The 19,818-nt window shown below is 45.4% G+C and overlaps 2 protein-coding genes across 2 annotated transcripts in view; one reads left to right on the forward strand and one right to left on the reverse strand.

Moving 5' to 3' along the window:
* DNAJC8 (DnaJ heat shock protein family (Hsp40) member C8) overlaps positions 1-12,263 on the reverse strand; it is a 28,883-nt gene extending 16,620 nt beyond the window's left edge. The window contains exons 1-2 of the mRNA XM_032759497.2: positions 12,155-12,263; positions 7,969-8,070 (exon numbers count right to left, since the gene is read on the reverse strand). Coding sequence (XP_032615388.1) covers positions 7,969-8,070; positions 12,155-12,232 — 180 coding nt within the window. The 5' untranslated portion in view covers positions 12,233-12,263. The remainder of the gene's footprint in view (positions 1-7,968; positions 8,071-12,154) is intronic.
* Positions 12,264-15,250: 2,987 nt separating this feature from the next.
* Positions 15,251-17,244, forward strand: ATP5IF1 (ATP synthase inhibitory factor subunit 1). Its single transcript, XM_032759498.2, has 3 exons — positions 15,251-15,413; positions 15,504-15,595; positions 16,981-17,244. The coding sequence occupies exons 1-3, from the start codon at positions 15,327-15,329 to the stop codon at positions 17,120-17,122; spliced, it is 321 nt and encodes a 106-aa protein (XP_032615389.1). The 5' UTR covers positions 15,251-15,326; the 3' UTR covers positions 17,123-17,244.
* Positions 17,245-19,818: the final 2,574 nt, after the last annotated feature.

Below are 19,818 nucleotides of genomic sequence, written 5' to 3' on the forward strand. Positions count from 1 at the left end.
CGGTTACATGGAAGTGTTCTTGTTTCGAGGGGATGCAAGCTGAAGTATTTAGGCATTAAGTGTTAAACAACATCTGGAGCTTACTTTCACCACATGATTGGGCAAAAAGGAAGAGAGTATATATACCTACATACACATACAAACACACACTCCAAAAGTTATTTTTCCAAGACTTAGAACGAATATTCACTGAGTGCCTTCAAAGCCAATCCAACTCTTCTTTTGTCTTTAAGAGCTGGAGGTGCCACATGTGGCACGATGAAGACAATGGACTTTTACCTGCGGCCGGTCCTCTTTGAAGCCAGCTTTATACATTCAGTACCAACTTTTAGAGCACAAAACTTTTCTAAGATAGCTAGGTACTGTGCTCACTACTTTTCTTAGTCTGTTTTGTGTTGCCAGAACAGAATACCATAGACTGGACAGTTTATAAAGAAAAGAAATGTATTTCTCATATTTCTGTAGGGTGGTTAAGTTCAAGGTTGAGTGGCCGTCATCAGGTAAGGGCAAGAGGGGGCTAAACTCATGTATATAACAAGTCCATTCTTGAGATAACTAATCCACTCCCAAGATGAGGACATTAATCCATTTGTGAGGGCAGAGACCTAATCACCTCTTATTAGGCCCTACCCTGCAAAGCTGTTGTACTGGGATTAAATTTCTAACACATGAATTTGGGGGACACATTCTAACCATAGCTCTACTGTCCTCACAGAATTTAAGAATTACTGTTCTCACAGTAGATAAGGGAGAGACAAGTAACAAGTAATTCTGACAAAAATGATAAATGCCTTATTACCAACATGGCTCCAAGCACACAGGTCTGTTCAGATACTTGGAAGGTTTTTCTGAACCTCTGTTGTGTCTCAGGCTTTTAGGATATGGAGGGAGAGACCCACAGTCTTGAACCTCAGGGAGCTAATTAATCATCACACAGAAACAAAAATGCTTAACTGTTGCATTCAGGTAAGTTCCTGAACTCAAAATATAACAGCAATCTCCTTTAGAATCTTCTGCTTGAAAAAGGAATCCAGGCTGGGCACGGTGGCTCATGCCTGTAATCCCAGTGGTTTGGGAGGCTGAGGTGGGCAGATCACGAGGTCAGGAAATCGAGACCATCCTGGCTAACATGGTGAAATCCCGTTTCTACGAAAAATACAAAAAATTAGCCGGGTGTGGTGGCGGGCGCCTGTAGTCCCAGCTACTCGGGAGGCTGAGGCAGGAGAATTGCTTGAACCCGGGAGGCGGAGGTTGCAGTGAGCCGAGATTGTGCCACTGCACTCCAGCCTGGGCGACAAAAGGGAAACTGTGTCTCAAAAAGGGAAAAAAGAAAGAAAGAAAGGAAGAAATGAAGAAGGAAGGAAGGAAGGAAGGAAGGAAGGAACGAAGGAAGGAAGGAAGGAAGAGTCATGGAGTCCTGCCCACTCAAACACAATCTTGCAACTTTCACAGTATACAAACTCCCTATATCGTCACACATCTAAACATACTTCCTATAGTGAGAACAAAGGCTACAGGGCAATGAGTTCCACTTTCAGAACTACATTAACTAATAGGGCACTAAAATCCTAGCCTTCATACTGATCCCCAACAATCTGTCCCTTCTCATCCATCAGGTCCCCACAGGAAACACTAATTACCTTAACGAAAAATAAATTATATGGTCATATGTTCCCTTTCATGGTACTGTGCTCGATTTTAAAGTATGGCTAGATAGAAAGAACATACCATAAATTCTTTATCATCTCTCCAGCAAATCATCTTCCCCTAGGCCCTCCCCAAAATCATATCAAAGTACTCTTCAATATTTGTACATCCATGTTTATAGCAACAGTTTTCTCAATAGCTAAGATGTAGAACAACCCATGTCCATCAATGGACGAATGAATAAGCAAAATGTGGTATATCCGTACAACAGATTACCATTCAGCCTTAAAAAGAAGGAAATTCTACAATATGCTACAACACTGAAGAACCCAAGACATTGTACTAGATGAAATAACCCAGTCACAAAAAAGCAAACACTATGATTCCTTTTATATGAGGTACTTGGTCAAAGTCATAGAGACAAAAAGTAGAATGGTGATTACCAGGGGCTGGGGAGGGAGGAATGGGGAATTATTGTTTAATGGGTACACAGTTTCAGCTTTACAAGATGAAAAGAGTTATGAGGATGGATAATAGTAATGGTTGGACAACACTATGAGTGTATTTAAAACCAATGAACTGGCTGGACACAGTGGCTCACACCTGTAATCCCAGCACTTTGGGAGGCTGAGGCAGGTGGATCACCTGAGGTCAGGCGTTTGAGACCAGCCTGACCAACATGGTGAAACCCCCGTCTTGACTAAAAACACAAAAATTAGCCGGACGTGGTGGCGTGCACCTGTAGTCCCAGCTACTCAGGAGGCTGAGACAGGAGAATTGCTTGAATCCAGGTGGCGGAGGTTGCAGTAAGCCGAGATCACGCCACTACACTCTAGCCTGAATGACAGAGGAAGACTCCGTCTCAAAAAAAAAAAAAAAAAAAAAAAAAAGAACTGGTTAAGATGGTAAATTTTATGTTATGTGTATTTTACAATTTTAAAAATTGAAAAGAAAAAAAGTACTCTTCAAGCTTTTTATCTCCCCTTTCCCTTCCTAAGCAATAAATCCAAATCCATTAAGTGGGGTCAGGCAAAGCAGACGTCTACTCTGGGTGGGAGTCACATGGCCCAGAGCCCAGCCTCAGAGCCCACCTGGAACAAGGAAGGCAGTGACCACACAGGGAGTAGTGGCTAGTCACAGGGTGCTGGAGCCCAAATGGGGTGAGAAGGGCATCCACAGAGAAGGACAGCCTAACATGGTGTACAAAGAAGTTCAGAAAGGCATCCCCATAGACAGGGAGGCTGGCACAGGAACATCAGAACCTAAGCAGGGAGAAAATGTCAGCATGGGAGGGCAGCCAGTGCAGGATGTCAGGACCCAAGAGGGACGAGGAAAGCATCCGTGTGGAAGTAGAGTCCAACACAGGGTGTCTGAGACCAAGCAAGGTACGAAGGGTATCCACAGGGGAAGGTAGCCTGGCACAGGGTACAAGAGCCCAAGCAAGGAAATTCTCACAAAGGGCAGCCAAGCATGGGGTATGGAAGCCTGGTATGGTGAGAAGGGTGTCCAAGTCATAGGGCATCCAGTGTAAAAAAGCCCAACACAAGGTTCAGAGCCCAAAAAACATGAAAAGAGACCTGGTATGTGGAGCTAGAGCCAAGTAAGAGGAGAAAGGTGTTCGTGGAAGAAGGTGGCGTGACAGAGGACGTCGGAGCCAGAGCAGGGTAGGGAAGATGCCCACTCAGCAGGGAGGATCAGTGTGGGACGCCGGAGCCCAGGATCAGTGAACAGAGCCCCCAGCAGGTAGACAGCAGGCTCAGAAAGCCAGAGAGGGTGGAGGAACACACCACATGGAAGGGTGGCCTGACATGGGAGTTCAGAGCCCAGGTATGGTGAGAAAGGTTTTTGCACAGACATATCCTGGTGCTGGTATCAGAGTACAGCGGGGTGAGGAGAGCATTCAGAGGTAAGGAGTGGCAGTGGGAAGTTAGCTGCATACAGAAAGATCAATTAAGTAAATGTAGATGTTAAATTCTGCAGGAGCCAGCGCCGGGTGCACTGGCTGTAATGCTATAATCAATCCCAGTACTTTGGGAGGCCAAGGGAGGATCACTTGAGGCCAAGACTTTGAGACCAACCTGGGCAACATAGTGAGACCTTGTCTTTACAAAAAAAAAAAAAAGAATAATAATAAAGAAAAGATAGTGGGAACCAGGTTTCTAACTATTAGAATAAATCCTGTGGGGTTGGACTGAAAATGGATGTTGGGTGTAAACATACATGTACACACACAAACACACAGACTCCAGGGTCTGTAAGCTTTGATATCCCAACAGCAATGACTCTACCTAGCATTCAAATCTTGATTTCTATATATCATTCTTTGCCAAAAGGAACCAGGACTCCTTGGTGAAATGGTTAATTCCAGGCTGGGTCAGGAAAAACACAAAAGTGCCTACTAATCAAAGAATGATGAAAACATATGAAAGACACAGGAGCTAGATTGAAAGGTAATCCACTGGCCAAACAGGACAATCTGAGCATCAAAATAAACATAAAATTACAACTTACTGAATAAAATAGAAAACCCTAAGTCCATACTGTCAAATAAACTAAAATTTTGATATGGACAGGATATTTACAGAGTTTCAAAGTACCTCCCCATAAAATACTTATTCATTACAAAGGGGACAAATAGTAACTTCATGACACCTCTTTTTATTTTTGAGATGGAGTCTCACTCTGTTGCCTAGGCTGGAGTGCAATGGTGCGATCTCGGCTCACTGCAACCTCTGCCTCCCGGGTTCAAGCAACTCTCCTGCCTCAGCCTCCCAAGTAGCTGGGATTACAGGGGCACGCCATCATGCCCAGTTAATTTATTTTTAGTAGAGACAGGGTTTCACCACATTAGCCAAGCTGGTCTCGAACTCCTGACCTCAAGTGATCTGCCCGCCTCAGCCTCCCAAAGTGTTGGAATTACAGGTGTGAGCCACCGCACCCAGCCAGGGAGACCCCATCTTACAAAACAAAACAAACATGCCGGTGCGGTGGCTCACGCCTGAAATCCCAGCACCTTCTGGGAGGCTGAGGAGGGCAGACCATGAGGTCAGGAGTTTGAGACCAGCCTGGCCAGCATGATGAAACCCCTTCTCTAATAAAAATACAAAAAATTAGCAGGGCCGGGCACGGTGGCTCACGCTTGTAATCCCAGCACTTTGGGAGGCCGAGGCGGGCGGATCACAAGGTCAGGAGATCGAGACCACAGTGAAACCCCGTCTCTACTAAAAATACAAAAAAATTAGCCGGGCGTGGTGGCGGGCGCCTGTAGTCCCAGCTACTCGGAGAGGCTGAGGCAGGAGAATGACGTGAACCCGGGAGGCGGAGTTTGCAGTGAGCCGAGATTGCGCCACTGCACTCCAGCCCGGGCGACAGAGCGAGACTTCGTCTCAAAAAAAAAAAAAATTAGCAGGGCACGGTGGCACACTCCTGTAATCCCAGCTACCAGGGAGGCTGAGTCAGGAGAATCACTTGAACCCGTGAGGTGGAGGTTGCAGTGAGCCAAGATTGTGCCACTGCACTACAGTCTGCACGATGGAGTGAGACTCTGTCTCAAAACAAACAAACCAAAGAGCCACAGTGGCTCACAGCTTTAATCCCAATATTTTGAGAAACTGAGGTGGGAGGATCAATTGAGCCCAGAGCCCAGGAGTTTGAGGTTGCAGTGAGCTATACAGTGAGCTGAGTGACAGAGAAGCCTTGAAAAACACCTCTTTGGGACAATTAGTAAAATCTGAATGGGGTCTGATGATTATATAGTAACAATCTATCCAGAGAGCCCCTGAGAAAGACTTTTTTGGGACAATTAGTAAAATGTGAATGGGATCTGATGATTTACATAGTAACAATGTATCAGTGTTCATTTCCTGATTTTGATAATTTATATTGTGGTTCAGTAAGAGGATATTTGTAGCAAAATCACATTAAAGTGTATCAGGGTGATAGACCATCATACTAACAACTTATTCTTAAAGAGCTCAAGGAAAAGTCTTCATATTGTATTTGAAATCTGTTAATCTGAGATTGTTTCAAAATGAAAAAATTCTTGAAAAATTACTCTTCAAAAAACAGAAAACAGATGAACCTTGAACATATCATGCTAAGTGAAATAAGCCAGACGCAAAGTAACAAATACGGCATGATTCCACTTACGTGGGTTTCCTAGAAGAGGCAAATTCATAGACAAAGTAGAGTAGAGGTTACTGGGGTCAGGGAGAAAATGAGGAGTTACTGTTTAGTCGATACAGAGTTTCTGGTTGGGATACAGAAAAAATTCTGAATATGAACAGTGGTGATGGTTACACAACACTGTGAACGCACTTAATGCTACTGAATTGTAAAACTAAAAAAAAATTTAGGCTGGGCGTGGTGGCTCACGCCTGTAATCCCAGCACTTTGGGAGGCTGAGGCAGGCGGATCATGAGGTCAGGAGATCAAGACCATCCTGGCTAACATGGTGAAACCCCGTCTCTACTAAAAATACAAAAAATTAGCCGGGTGTAGTGGTGGGAGCCTGTAGTCCCAGCTACTGGGGAGGCTGAGGCAGGAGAATGGCGTGAACCCGGGAGGTGGAGCTTGCAGTGAGCCGAGATTGCGCCACTGCACTCCAGCCTGGATGACAGAGCCAGACTCCAACTCAAAAAAAAACAAAAAAACAAAAAATTTAAATAGTAATTTTTTTTTTTTGAGACAGTCTCGTTCTGTCGCCCAGGTTGGAGTACAGTAGCACAATCTCAGCTCACTGCAACCTCCGTCTCCTGGGTTTAAGTGATTCTCGTGCCTTAGCCTCCCAAGTAGCTGAAATTACAGGCATGCACCACCATGCCCAGCTAATGTTTGTATTATTTTTGTAGAGACGGGGTTTCGCCATGTTGGCCAGGCTGGTCTCAAACTCCTGGCCTAAAGTGATCCTCCCACCTCGGCCTCCCAAAGTGCTGAGATTACAGGCGTGAGCCACTACACCTGGTCAAAATGCAAATTTTATGCTATGTATATTTTTCCACAATAAAAAAAGCGAGAGGAGTTTTTTCTAAGTGCCCAGTGTTGTTTCTATTATTTAACAGATACAAAAATATTCACTTCAAAATTATTTGTATATGTGAACAATTAGAAAGTCGTTTAGGGAGTCTCTCTGAACCTATTCTGGTTCAGAGGGCTGCCTGTTAAAAAAAATTTTTTAAAGTGCTGGGCATAGTGGCTCACGCCTGTCATCACAGCACTTTGAGAGGCCGAGGCAGGCAGATCACAAGGTCAGGAGTTTGAGAAAAGCCTGGCCAATAGGGTGGAATCCCATCTCTACTAAAAATACAAATATTAGCCAGGCGTGGTGGCACATGCCTGTAGTCCCAGCTATTCAGGAGGCTGAGGCAGGAAAATCGCTTGAACCCGGGAGGAGGAGGTTGCAGTGACTCAAGATCACGCCACTGCACTCCAGCCTGGGGGACAGAGCAAGACTCCGTCTCAAAAAAAAAAGAATCCTAAATTTATCAGCGCTAGCCACCCCTTCACATCTGAAATTAAATCCTTATATATTTGGGTTGCTAAAAGATGATGAAAGATATGTGACCATCTCACTTTCTTTAACATGCTGCCTCTTCAGTTCTGTGAAGTACAATCACCCAAGTTTAAACACAATCTACATACAGGTTACGTATCCCTAATCCAAAAATGTAAAATCCAAAATGCTCCAAAATCTGAAACTTTTCTGAGAGTCAACTGATGCTCAAAGAAAACGCTCATTAACATTCTGAATTTTACGGCTGGGTGTGGTGGCTCAAGCCTGTACTCCCAGCACTTTGGGAGGCCGAGGCAGGCAGATCACAAGGTCAGGAGATCCAGACCATCCTGGCTAACACGGTGAAACCCCGTCTCTACTAAAAATACAAAAAATTGGCCGGGCATGGTGGCGGGCGCCTGTAGTCCCAGCTGCTCGGGAGGCTGAGGCAGGAGAATGGTGTGAACCCCAGGAGACGGAGCTTGCAGTGAGCCGAGATCGCGCCACTGCACTTCAGCCTGGGCAACAGAGCGAGACTCCGTCTCAAAAGAAAAAAAAAATTCTGAATTTTCTAATTTGGGATGCTTCAACCAGTAAGTAAGCAGAATGTATGTATATATTTAAAAATCAAAAATCCAAAAAACTTCTGGTCCCAAGCATTTTGGATAAGGAATACTCAATTTTGTACTATACAGATTCCATCACTTTACTCCACCATTTTTCTCAACCCTAATTATGATATAAATTAGGTATGTATTCTGACGTAGGTATGCCTGCAGCTATGCAAATCTCCCCCATTACAGAGGCCCTAGCACCATCATTCAGCTCACCTCAAATGGGTTCAAATTGAAGTAAGAGGAACCAGGACGGGTCAGTCTTTCAATCTGATTTTTCGATGTTAGAACCGAGTCTCTCTTCTCTATTTGTTTCACCTAAAATTATGAGGATTAAAAACTTCATTAATAGAATTCAATAACAAACAGAATTGTTTATGTTAACACAATGTTCACTGATATGTTCAACAAACATTTATTTGTATGTTTACCATCTGCAAGACATTTTGCTAAATGCTTTGAGAAATTAAAACTACCATTTGTTGAATTTTAATATAAAAACCTTACAAGTATTTATTAATCTCAACAACCCTATGTGGTAGATACTGCTATTATACCCAATTCACAGATAAGAATATTGAGGCTTAGAGAAGGTAACTGACTTGTTCCCAATTACCCAACTTGTAAGCCAGAATTTTAACCCCAACAGTTTGACCCCACAGCAGGCATCAAGAGGATTCAAAGATAAATAAGTCACAGCTTTTAAAGAACTTCCACTTTAATGATGGAAGATGTGCTTGTGTGTGGTTATACTTCATTTACAGATTTTAATTTTAAGAAAAAAAAATAATAATAAGCTGGGCGCAGTGGCTCACGCCTGTAATCCCAGCACTTTGGGAGGCCAGGGGGTGGGCAGATCACGAGGTCAGGAGATGGAGTCCATCCTGGCCAACATGGTGAAACCCCGTCTCTACTAAAAATACAAAAAATTAGCTGGGCATGGTGGCACGGCCTATAGTCCCAGCTACTCGGGAGGCTGAGGCAGGAGAATCGCTTGAACCCCAGGGACAGAGGTTGCAGTGAGCCGAGATCACGCCACTGGACTCCAGCCTGGGCAACATAGCAAGACTCTGTCTCAAAAAAGAAAAAAAAAAATAAGAGATTTCTCTGTGAGGAAAAAAAATAAAGAAAAAAATTTAAAGAGCAAAAAAAGGAAAAATACAATCATGGTAAGACATAAACTATGAGTAACATTTAAAACTGTTGATGGGAAGGAACAAACAACTCCACCACCTAATTCTAATAGTGTTAGAAAAAATCCCTGACTTGGCCAGGCGCAGTAGCTGTCACCTGTAATCCCAACATTTTGGGAGGCTGAGGTGGGTGGATTGCTTGAGCTCAGGAGTTTGAGACAAGCCTGGGCAACATGGCAAAACCCCATCTCTATTTTTAATTTAAAAAAAAGAAAGAAAAAAGAAAAATCCCTGACCTGAAGACAATGCCAGGGAGAACAAGCACCAGGCAGTCCCAGGAAAACATTCTTGGTGTCACTGTCAGAGTTGGAATGCTAGTTGGAATGAATCTCTGGTATGCTACATGCCATCTTTATTCCTATGGCCAAAACAAGGTTGGAAAGAATTTCATTAACATAAAAAGTCATTCCTTCTAGACATCTTCCCTCTTCACTCTATGAAAACAGGATTTTTTTTCTCTCTTGTTCACTACCATATCCCCAACACCTAAATAGCAAACTAGTACATTTCAAATGTTCAATAAACATCTGTTAAGTGAATGAGGCCAGTGTGGTGGCTTATGCCTGTAATCCCAGCACTTTGGGAGTCTGAGGCAGGAGGATCACTTGAGTGCAGGAATTCAAGACCAACCTGAGCAACATGGCAAGACCCTGTCTCTATTTTTTAAAAAATGACTAAAGCATCCTTCCTTAGATATTTTTTCCCATCCAATTCAAACAAACAAAGGTTGCTATTTGGTTTTTTGCTTGTTTTTGTTTTTTGAGAAGGGGTCTTGCTCTGTCGCCCAGGGTATACTGCAGTGACAGAAGACAGATCATGGCTCACTGCTACCTCCACCTCCGGGGCTCAAGTGATCCTCCAATCCTCCTGCCTCAGCCTTCCGGGCAGCTGAGACTACAGGCAGTGCCTGCCAGGTGTCTAGACCTAAATTTAATACTTTGGAGAAACTACTATGTAAAAAGTACTGTCACAATTGCAAGAAATAAAAGATGAATGTGATTTGGTCCTTAACCCCGAATGGCTCACAGCCTGCTGGGGGCAACTCCATTCCTCAAATCCATGCCAACCTACAGAGGTCCCATCTTCTGCCATGTTTAACCCTGAGAAAGATGCTTCTGCTTTATTTTTTTTATGAAACGCTTTCTTATACAACAACTTTAGTCGTCATGAAAATATTTATTTTAAAATTAACTCTCTTGCCAAGCACAGTGGCTCACGCCTGTAATCCCAACACTTTGGGAGGCCAAGGCGGGAGGACTGCTTGAGCCCAGGAGTTTAAGACCAGCCTGGGCAACACAGCAAGACCCTGTCACTACAAAAAAATACAAAAATCAGCCAGGCATGGTGGCACAAGCTTGTAGTCCCAGCTACTGATGTGGGAGAATCACTTGAACCCAGGAGGCAGAGGTTGTGCACTCCAGCTTGGGCAAGAGTGAGACTCTGGCCCAAAATAAATAAATAAAATTAAATTAACTCTCTTGTTTTTACAGATGTGGAATATGAAGATCTGCAAAATTAATGTCTTGAACAAATTCAATCCCGGCCAGGCGTGGTGGCTCACGCCTGTAATCCCAGCACTTTGGGAGGCCGAGGCAGGCGGATCACCTTAAGTCAGAAGTTCGAGACCAGTCTGGCCAACATGGTGAAACCCCCGTCTCTACCAAAAATACAAAAATTAGCCGGGCATGGTGGCAGGCACCTGTAATCCCAGCTACTTGGGAGGCTGAGGCGGGAGAATTGCTTGAACCCGGGAGGCAGAGGTTGCAGTGGGCCAAGATCGTGCCACTGCACTCCAGGCCTGGGCAACAAGAGCAAAACTCCGCCTCAAAAAAAAAAAAAAAAAAAAAAAAGAATTCAATCCCAGTCCAGTCAGGTTAACTGTCTTTCAAGAATTTTTTTTTTTTTAGACGGAGTCTCTCGCTCTGTCGCCTAGGCTGGAGTGCAGTGGCGGGATCTCTGCTCACTGCAAGCTCCGCCTCCCAGGTTCACGCCATTCTCCTGCCTCAGCCTCCCAAGTAGCTGGGACTACAGGCGCCCACCACCAAGCCCAGCTAATTTTTTGTATTTCCAGGAGAGACAGGGTTTCACCATGGTCTCGATCTCCTGACCTCGTGATCCGCCCATCTCAGCCTCCCAAAGTACTGGGATTGCAGGCGTTGAGCCACCTCGCCCGTCCACGAATTTTTTTTTCTATCCTTCTTTTCCTTCTTTTTAAAGAGACAGGGTCTCACTCTGTCGCCAAGAATGGAGTGCAGTGGTCCGATCATAGCTCACTGCAGCCTCGAGCTTTTGGGTTCCTCCCGCCTGGGCCTCCAAAACTGCTGGGATTACAGATGTGAGCCACCGTGCCCAGCCCCTTGCAACAATTTAATCTGAGATTCTGACTCAGACAGGGTCTCACAACTCTGTCGCCAAGGATGGAGTGCAGTGGTACGATCATAGCTCACTGCAGCCTCGAGCTTCTGGGTTCCTCCAGCCTGGGCCTCCCAAAGTGCTGGGATTACAGATGTGGGCCACTGTGCCCAGCCCACTGCAAGAATTTAATCTGAGATTCTGACTCCAGACGGTATTTCATTTATTCATTCATTCACTCAACAAATATTTACTGAGCATCCACTACATACTAGGCGCTGGAGATGCGATAGTAAAGGAGGCTCAGAACAAGCCCACTGCTGTCCTAACATACCACCAAACAAGCTGTAACCTACTGTAAGGCCCCAAACTATTTCACCTCCCTAAACCTCAGGTTCGTCATCTGTAAAATGGGGATAATATAATGCCTAACTGGCATGATACACAGTGCCTGGCGTTCGTGAATGGCAGAAACAACCACGAAAACAACTCATTACAGAGGACTAAGAAACGTCTCGGGGGCCAAGAAGGCTAAGTCACTCCCAGGAAGGGCCCAGCCTCTGCCAGCCCCCGATTCCGCGGACTTGGGGCACTCTGCCTGGGCGCCCGCACTACGTTGGACACACTCGCCATCTCCCTCGATAGGTCGAACATCATCCCCTCTTTCGTTGACCCGGGGGATCTCCCAGCAGCTATCAGTGGGAGACGCTCACACACCCCCAGACCCCCGCCACCCCGAAGATTGGACTGAAGGAATCGCCCAACGGTCCAGGCCAGGCGGCCACTGCCTTTGTCCACTGGGAAAGCAGATCCGGGAGAGGTCGCCCCGGTGCCACTACTCCTCACTCTGTGTTCACCTCACTGTAGAAGGTCATAAATGCTTCCTCCGTGCTGCCTCCGCCGCCCGAAGTCCCGCTCTCTCCTGAAGCCGCCATTTCCCCGGCCCAGCCACCACGTGACCCTTCTGCGCAGGCGTCACCTCACGTGATTCTTACAGGCCCGCCCCTCTAGCCCCGCCTCCCGCCTGAGAGGTTCTTAAAGGGCTCGCAGCCCAGCCAGGCACTTTAAACGTAGGAGGGCTTTTTAAAATTTAAACGAATTACACATAACATATAATTAACCACTTTAAAGTAAATAATTTGTTTAATTCATTGTTGTTAGGTAAAAAATAATAAGAATAAAAGAAAAAGTGAATAATTCAGTGGGCTTATTTATTTATTTATTTCTGAGACTGGATCTCTGTCGTGCAGGCTGGAGTCAAGTGGTGCAGGCAGAGCTCACTGCAGCCTCGACCTCCCAAACTCAAGCGATCCTCTCACTTCAGCCTCCTGGGACTGCAGGTGCACGCCACCATGCCCGGCTAATTTTATGTACTTTTGTAGAGATGGGGTCTTGCCATGTTGCCCAGGCCTCCCGAAGTACAGGAATTACAGGCATGAGCCACCGCACCGGACCGGCTCAGCGGTCTTTAGAACATTCAGAATGTTCTGCAACCACCATGTCTATCTGGTTCCAAAATAGTTTCACCACCTCAAAAGGAGCCTTAGTACCTACTCTTTTTTTTTTTTTTTTTTTTTTTTTTTAGACAGAGTCTCACTCTGTTACCCAGACTGGAGTGCAGTGTCGCCTCCCCGGTTCCAGAGATTCTCCTGCCTTAGCCTCCAGAGTAGCTGAGATTACACACAAACACCACCATGCCCGGCTAATTTTTATATTTTTAGTAAAGACGGATTTTCACCATGTTGGCCAGGATGGTCTACGATCTCCTGACGTCGTAATCCGCTCGCCTTGGCCTCCCAAAGTGCTGGGATTACAGGCGTGAGCCACCGCACCTGGCCAAGGAGACCTAGTACCTATTAAGCAGTTGCTCCCTATTTGTCCCCTCTCCCCAGTCCCTGAAAACAAGCAATCTGTGTTCTATCTATATGGATTTACCTATTCTGGATATTTCACATAAATGGAGTTAAACAATATGTGAATAGGTATTTCACATAAATTGAATTAAACAAAATACCAGGCAGGGCTGCTATTTTCTTAACTAAAATATGATCAATAAAGCCAGTTTTACTATTTCATAGAAAACAAAGAAGGTTTTTTTGTTTTGTTTTGTTTTTTGAGACAGAGGCTTGCTCTGTTGCCCAGGTTGGAGTGCAGTGGCATGATCTTGGCTCACTGCAACCGCCGCCTCCCAGGTTCAAGCCGATTCTCCTGTCTCAACTTCCTGAGTAGCTGAGATTACAGGCGCATGTCACCACGCCCGGCTGATTTTTGTATTTTTAGTAGAGACGGGGTTAGTCAGGCTGGTCTCGAACTCATGACCTCATGATCCACCCGCCTCGGCCTCCTAAAGTGCTGGGATTACAGGTGTGAGCCACCACACCCAGCCCCAAAGAAGGTATTTTTATAATCATCAATCAGGTAGATAATCTGGCCCAATTCTCTCATCTAAAAAAGAAGAAACAGAGAAGAGAAAATGAGTTAGAGAAGAGCTATAAATTTCATGAAAGTAAAAACTACTATTGTCTTGTTCACATTCATTAGATGGATGAAGGGAGGTCAAGATCAAGGTTAAGCTTTCCCTAGACTCTTACTTATCCTTTTTTTTTTTTTTTTGAGACAGAGTTTCGCTCTTGTTGCCAGGCTGGAGTGCAATGGCGTGATCTCGGCTCCCCGCAACCTCAGCCTCCCGGGTTCAAGCATTCTCCTGCCTCAGCCTCCCAAGTAGCTGGAATTACAGGCATATGCCACCATGCCCACCTAATTTATTTTTTATTTTTATTTATTTATTTATTTTTGAGACAGTTTCTCTCTTGTTGACCAGGCTGGAGTGCAATGGCGTGATCTCAGCTCACTGAAACCCCTGCCTCCCAGGTTCAAGCAATTCTCCTGCCTCAGCCTCCCGAGTAGCTGGGGTTACAGACATGCGCCACCACGCCCGGCTAATTATTCGTGTTTTTTTTTTTTTAGTAGAGATGAGGTTTCTCCATGTTGGTCAGGCTGGTCTCAAACTCCCAACCTCAGGTGATCTGCTTGCCTCGGCCTCCCAAGTGCTGGGATTACAGGTGTGAGCCACCGCGCCCGGCCTGCTTTTTTCTACTGCGTTGCACCACATTGCCAAAATTGCAGTTATTAAGCCCATTCAACAATATGTTGTTAACGAAAACTAAAATATTTTTAAAAGGTTTATTCTGAGACAATATGAGTGACCATAGCTTGGGGAAACAGTCTCAAGAGGTCCTAGGAAACTGTGCCTCATTTTTTTTTTTTTTTTTTTTTTTTTTTTTTTTTTTTTTTTGTCTCGTTTGTCACCAGGTGAGTGCAGTGGGAATCTCAGTCATGGCGCGTGCCACCACACCCGGCTGATTTTTGTACTTTTAGTAGAGACGCGGGTTTCCCCATGTTGGCCAGGCTGGTCTCGAACTCTGGACCTCAGGTGATCCACCCACCTCGGCCTCCCAAAGTGTTGGGATTACAGGCGTGAGCCACCGCGCTCAGCCAGAACACTGACACTTCCCATAACAAATGAACACGATTTATGTATATCTAAGCCGAGGCACATTGGATGTCGGTATCCTGGACATCAGCATCCTGGACACAGCTCCCAAAACCCAAATTCCCCCATTTTATTGATGCTAGCAGGCCAGGGAAGGGAAAACTTCCTTTGGGCTCTGAATAATAACGACTTTAGGATTGAAATCGTGGGCTGGAGGTGGACGCCAAGCCTCATTCTGATGGGTCCAGGAGCCAAAATTTCGGCTTCTGGCCAGCTCTCTAAACTCCTCCATCATTCCTCTTTCCAGTCCTTTGGCCCTAAGCTCTTGCTAGCGGTTGGCTAAGAATAGACCCGTCTCTTGCTCGGGATTCGCTGTGAGCTCTGGGAAGCCCGCCTCCGCTCTCCCGTGATTCGCTGCTCCTGTGTTCATCCGCCCCTCCGTCAACCAGATTGGGTGCTTGGCCGTCCCCGCCATTAGCGCGTAACAAGAGACTGCTTGCTGCGGCAGAGACGCCAGACGTGCACCTCCAGCAGCAATGGCAGTAACGGCGTTGGCGGCGCGGACGTGGCTTGGCGTGTGGGGCGTGAGGACCATGCAAGCCCGAGGCTTCGGCTCGGATCAGGTACGCTGCGGCAGTGTCCGCTGCTCCAGCCCCGAGGGCGGATCCCATCTTTGCTTCCGTACCTTTACCAGTGTCCCTGTCTCTCTGCAGTCCGACAATGTCGACCGGGGCGCGGGCTCCATCCGGGAAGCTGGTGGGGCCTTCGGAAAGAGAGAGCAGGCTGAAGAGGAACGATATTTCCGGTGAGGCTCACCGGGTCCCAAGTCCAGCCCTAGATCTCCCAGGGCCTGCCAATCCTTAAACTGCCAATCGCCCCACCCGTTCCTACCTTGTGCCTTGGGCGCCCCATCCCCCAACAGAACTCCGGGGCCCCAATCCGGTATACCCTAACCCTTGATGTCCCGACCGTTGCCACCTGTAGGGCACTCCCAGTTCCCTGCCCAACAGTTGCAGGCCCCCACACCATTTCCACCGGCGGGTCTCCAAAACAACCCACGGCTCAACTCCTCCTTTATCATTACCATCTCCCGCGTGGAGTTCTCCTCAGGTCGTGCGAAACACCCCCAGATTCTTCGCACAACGGTCTAGATCCGACCGTCCAACGTTTGCCTCCCAGCCTGACTCCCTCGTCCCTCACCCACCTGTCACCCCCTCTGCGCTCTCCTTCCTCCCCAGCACGCCTTAGCTTTGCAAGCCTGCATGCATTCAGGTTTCTCAGGTGTTTCTAGACCCCCCGACTCCGCAAGAGTGAGGATGATGGGAGCTGGTCATGGGAGCTACTTATGGTTGGACACCATCTTCTAAAGGCTTTTGCCCTGCTCAGCCCAGCCTAGACCTGTAGATTTCCCTCTCCTGCTTAGGAGTATGGAGTGGGCTGGGCCTCCCTTTGCCAGCCCTGAGTTATCTTTAACTGACTTCTGTCCACTCTGGAGAGCAGTGAGGAATTAATCTTGCTTTTGCTTATCCTTTGGCCTTTCACTTCTGCCTTCTGTTGAGAATTATCACGATGACACCTGCCATACCGTATAGAGAGCCAAGGTACAGCCGTTAGAGACTAATTGAGCCCCTACATTTTGTAGTTAAGGAAAACTAAAACAGGCCTAAATGTGGCCAAACGAGCATTGTAATCCAGTCCCTTCTTGGAACCTAAATTGAACTGCCAAGTACTGCGCATGCAAGAGACCCTTTATTGGCCTTACAGTGGGCCATTCATTTCTATAGGCAAAGAAAGCTCTAGACAGATTGGAATAGGAAATGGATATTTGCCTTTTAACCGCACCCCTTTGTTTGTCTTCCTCATTTTGTTCCTTTTCTTTTCCCTAAAGGGGAGTCAAGTTCCCTGGGTTGTTCCCCTCATAAGGTATTAGGGACTTGTGTCACATCTCTCTGGAGTTTTCTATTTTAAAGAGGAATCTGAAAGCAATAAGCTCTTTGGTCTTCTTAAGATGGCTACACCTCAATTTAAGATGGGTTATTCTTTCACTAGTTGAGGAGTAGAAGAGGATGACCAGCCAGACTCCCATGGAATTGGGACTCCTATTCTTTGCTTAGACATTACGGGTTATGCTTAGAGATCTCTTTGGGGTGAAGGATTGAAATTAAACCCTGAGCCACCGTGTCCTTGTAGAGCACAGAGTAGAGAACAACTGGCAGCTTTGAAAAAACATCATGAAGAAGAAATCGTTCATCATAAGAAGGAGATTGAGCGTCTGCAGAAAGAAATTGAGCGGCATAAGCAGAAGATCAAAATGCTAAAACATGATGATTAAGTGCACACAGTTCCCCATAGAATGGCACATGTCATTGCCCTCTTCTGTGTAGACATGGTTCTGGTTTAATTAATATTTGTCTGTGTGCTACTAACAGATTATAATAAATTGTCATCAGTGAACTGTGTTTGATGCCTTCTTCTATCTGGAAGAGATAGACAGACACTAATGGACCGCTGAAATGGATTAGAGGCGTCCCTGCATCCAGGAGCGCACAGACAACGCACAGTGTGATAAGTGCTATGAAACAACACGAGTTGGGGGGATAGGTGTGACACAGACAAAATACCCCTCCCAGTCTAATTAGACGTGTTCAGAGAAAGCTTCTTGAAGGATAAATCCCAATCTGAAGCATAAAGATCAGGACGATCCTGGAGATCCGAAGGAGTCGTTGCTTCAAAAGATACAATTGGGCCGGGCGCAGTGGCCCATGCCTGTAATCCCAGCACTTTGGAAAGCCAAAGTGGGTGAATCACCTGAGGTCAGGAGTTCAAGACCAGCCTGGCCAACATAGTAAAACCCCGTTTCTACTAAAAATACAAAAATTAGCCAGGTGTGGTGGCACACACCTGTAGTCCCAGCTACTCAGGAGGCTGAGGCAGGAAAATCACTTGAACCTGGGAGGTGTAGGTTGCAGTGAGCCAAGACTGTGCCACTGCACTCCAGTCTGGGTGACAGAATGAGACTCCGTCTCAAAAAAAAAAAAAGATACACTTGAAAGTACCATCAGTTAAAACAGCATTTTGCATTTTTAAAATGGTTTAGAGGACACTTAATATGAGCTAGTCATCCTTGTTCTAATTTTGTAGATTGAGAGAACTGGAATTAGAAATCATGTGATTTATACAGTCACTCAGCACCTTGGCAGTGAGACTTTGTCCAGGTTTTTTACTACTAAACCAAGTCTGTTATTAGCAGAAAATCAGAGTTATTTGTTAGGTTATATTTTGCTTTGCCAAGTATTTTGTTTCAAATTAGACTTAAGGGCCTAGTATAACTAAATTATTATATAAACTAGTTGTGTAACTCCTCTAGGCAAAAAAATTTGAGGTGATGTTTGGGCCATTAGCAAAACATTTTCAGTTCACCAGTTCAGTAGGGTATTTGCCCAGGATTGTAATGAGTTATTTGTCCTAAGACCCTATCTATCTCACAAGGGCCTCTAGGGCCATTGAGTGATAAAAGCTTGGAGAAGTCTCATTGACCTTGTCCATACAGACAAAACACTAGATGGTTTGACTTGCCCATGAAACTGAACACAGCCAGGTGTGGTGGTGTGTGCCTATAGTTAGCTACTTGGCAGTCTAAGGCAAGACGATTGCTTGAGCCCAGGAGTTCCAGACATGACTAGGCAGCATTTTGACCCCATCTCTTTAAAAAACAAACAAACAAACAAAAACTCTACACTTTGAATTATAATGATTATAATGTTGCTGAATCTCAGCACTGAGGGCTTAGTAGTGCCTATAAATCTGGCAAGTGGCCAGCAACAAAATAACCTCAAAAGATGAAGTTCAAGAGACAATCATACTAAGTCAAATGCCTTTTGTTTTAACGTTAACAGTACACTTGAAAAGTTTAAAAATTGGAAACAAGTATTAGCAAACATCTTTCATTTTGCATATTTGTAACCAAAAAAACAAGGTATACAAAATCCCCTAAATTTGTGCACGATAGTGTTTTTTTGACTTATAATCAACAATTGCCTTACTAAGAGTGAAGTTCCTGAATTGTTTCCTCAGTAAAGGTGTACCATAGGCTGGGCGCGATGGCTCACGCCTGTAATCCCAGCACTTTGAGAGGCCGAGGTAGGTGGGTCACAAGGTCAGGAGTTTGAGACCAGCCTGGCCAATATGGTAAAACCCCATCTCTACTAAAAATCCAAAAATTAGCTGAGCATGGTGGCGGGCGCCTGTAGTCCCAGCTACTCGGGAGGCTGAAGCAGAAGAATCGCTTGAACCCGGGAGGCGGAGGTTGCAGTGAGCCAAGATCGCGCCACTGCACTCCAGTCTGGGCGACAGAGCGAGACTCCATCTAAAAAAGAAAAGAAATGTAAATTCTCAGGCCCCACCACAAACCTGCTGAAACTGGGGGTTTGACTCAGCAATCCTTTAACAAGACCTCCAGTTGATTCTGTTATGTATGCACCAAAGTTTGACGATCATTGTAGCACAGGTAGTTTCTCATGGAATCTGCTGGCATTTTTGGGTAGACACTTTTATAAAGACAGATTATTAGGTATAATAAAAGTAACTATATATGTTTAATATAATTCATAATATGAATGTGACTTTAGAATTTAGAAATAAATGGTTCTTGTATGGAACTTGTTAACATTTGAGAACATAGCATTCCACAGAATACAAGTTGGGAAATACTTCACTTGTACAATACATTTATTGCCTTAGTCAATATTGTTTTTGTCCTCTGCCTCCCACTGCTTCACTTGACTAGCCTAAAAAAATAAAAAATAAAATCCTTTTTGTTTACATGTAACAGAAACCAGCACGGGCTGTCTAAAGGGGAAGAAAAAGAGTAATTTACTGGAAGAAATAGGGGCTATTGTCTCACAGAATCTCAAGGAGATTTCAGCAAACAAGACTCAGGAAAAAAAGGGACTGCAGTAGCCAGAGGAGTTCTGTGAACTACAGGAGCAGATCTGTCTAAGCAACTTCCAAACCCTCTGTGTCAGAATC

The sequence above is a fragment of the Hylobates moloch genome, unplaced genomic scaffold, assembly GCF_009828535.3.
Source record: "Hylobates moloch isolate HMO894 unplaced genomic scaffold, HMol_V3 SCAFFOLD_9, whole genome shotgun sequence".
Lineage (NCBI taxonomy): Eukaryota > Metazoa > Chordata > Mammalia > Primates > Hylobatidae > Hylobates > Hylobates moloch.

Bases quoted from the DNA above. Each gene is read 5' to 3' on its own strand.
- ATP5IF1 (XM_032759498.2), top strand. From the start codon at position 15,327: ATGGCAGTAACGGCGTTGGCGGCGCGGACGTGGCTTGGCGTGTGGGGC. The intron at 15,414-15,503 runs GTACGCTGCGGC...GTCTCTCTGCAG, and splicing joins GAGGCTTCGGCTCGGATCAG to TCCGACAATGTCGACCGGGG. The intron at 15,596-16,980 runs GTGAGGCTCACC...GTGTCCTTGTAG, and splicing joins GAAGAGGAACGATATTTCCG to AGCACAGAGTAGAGAACAAC.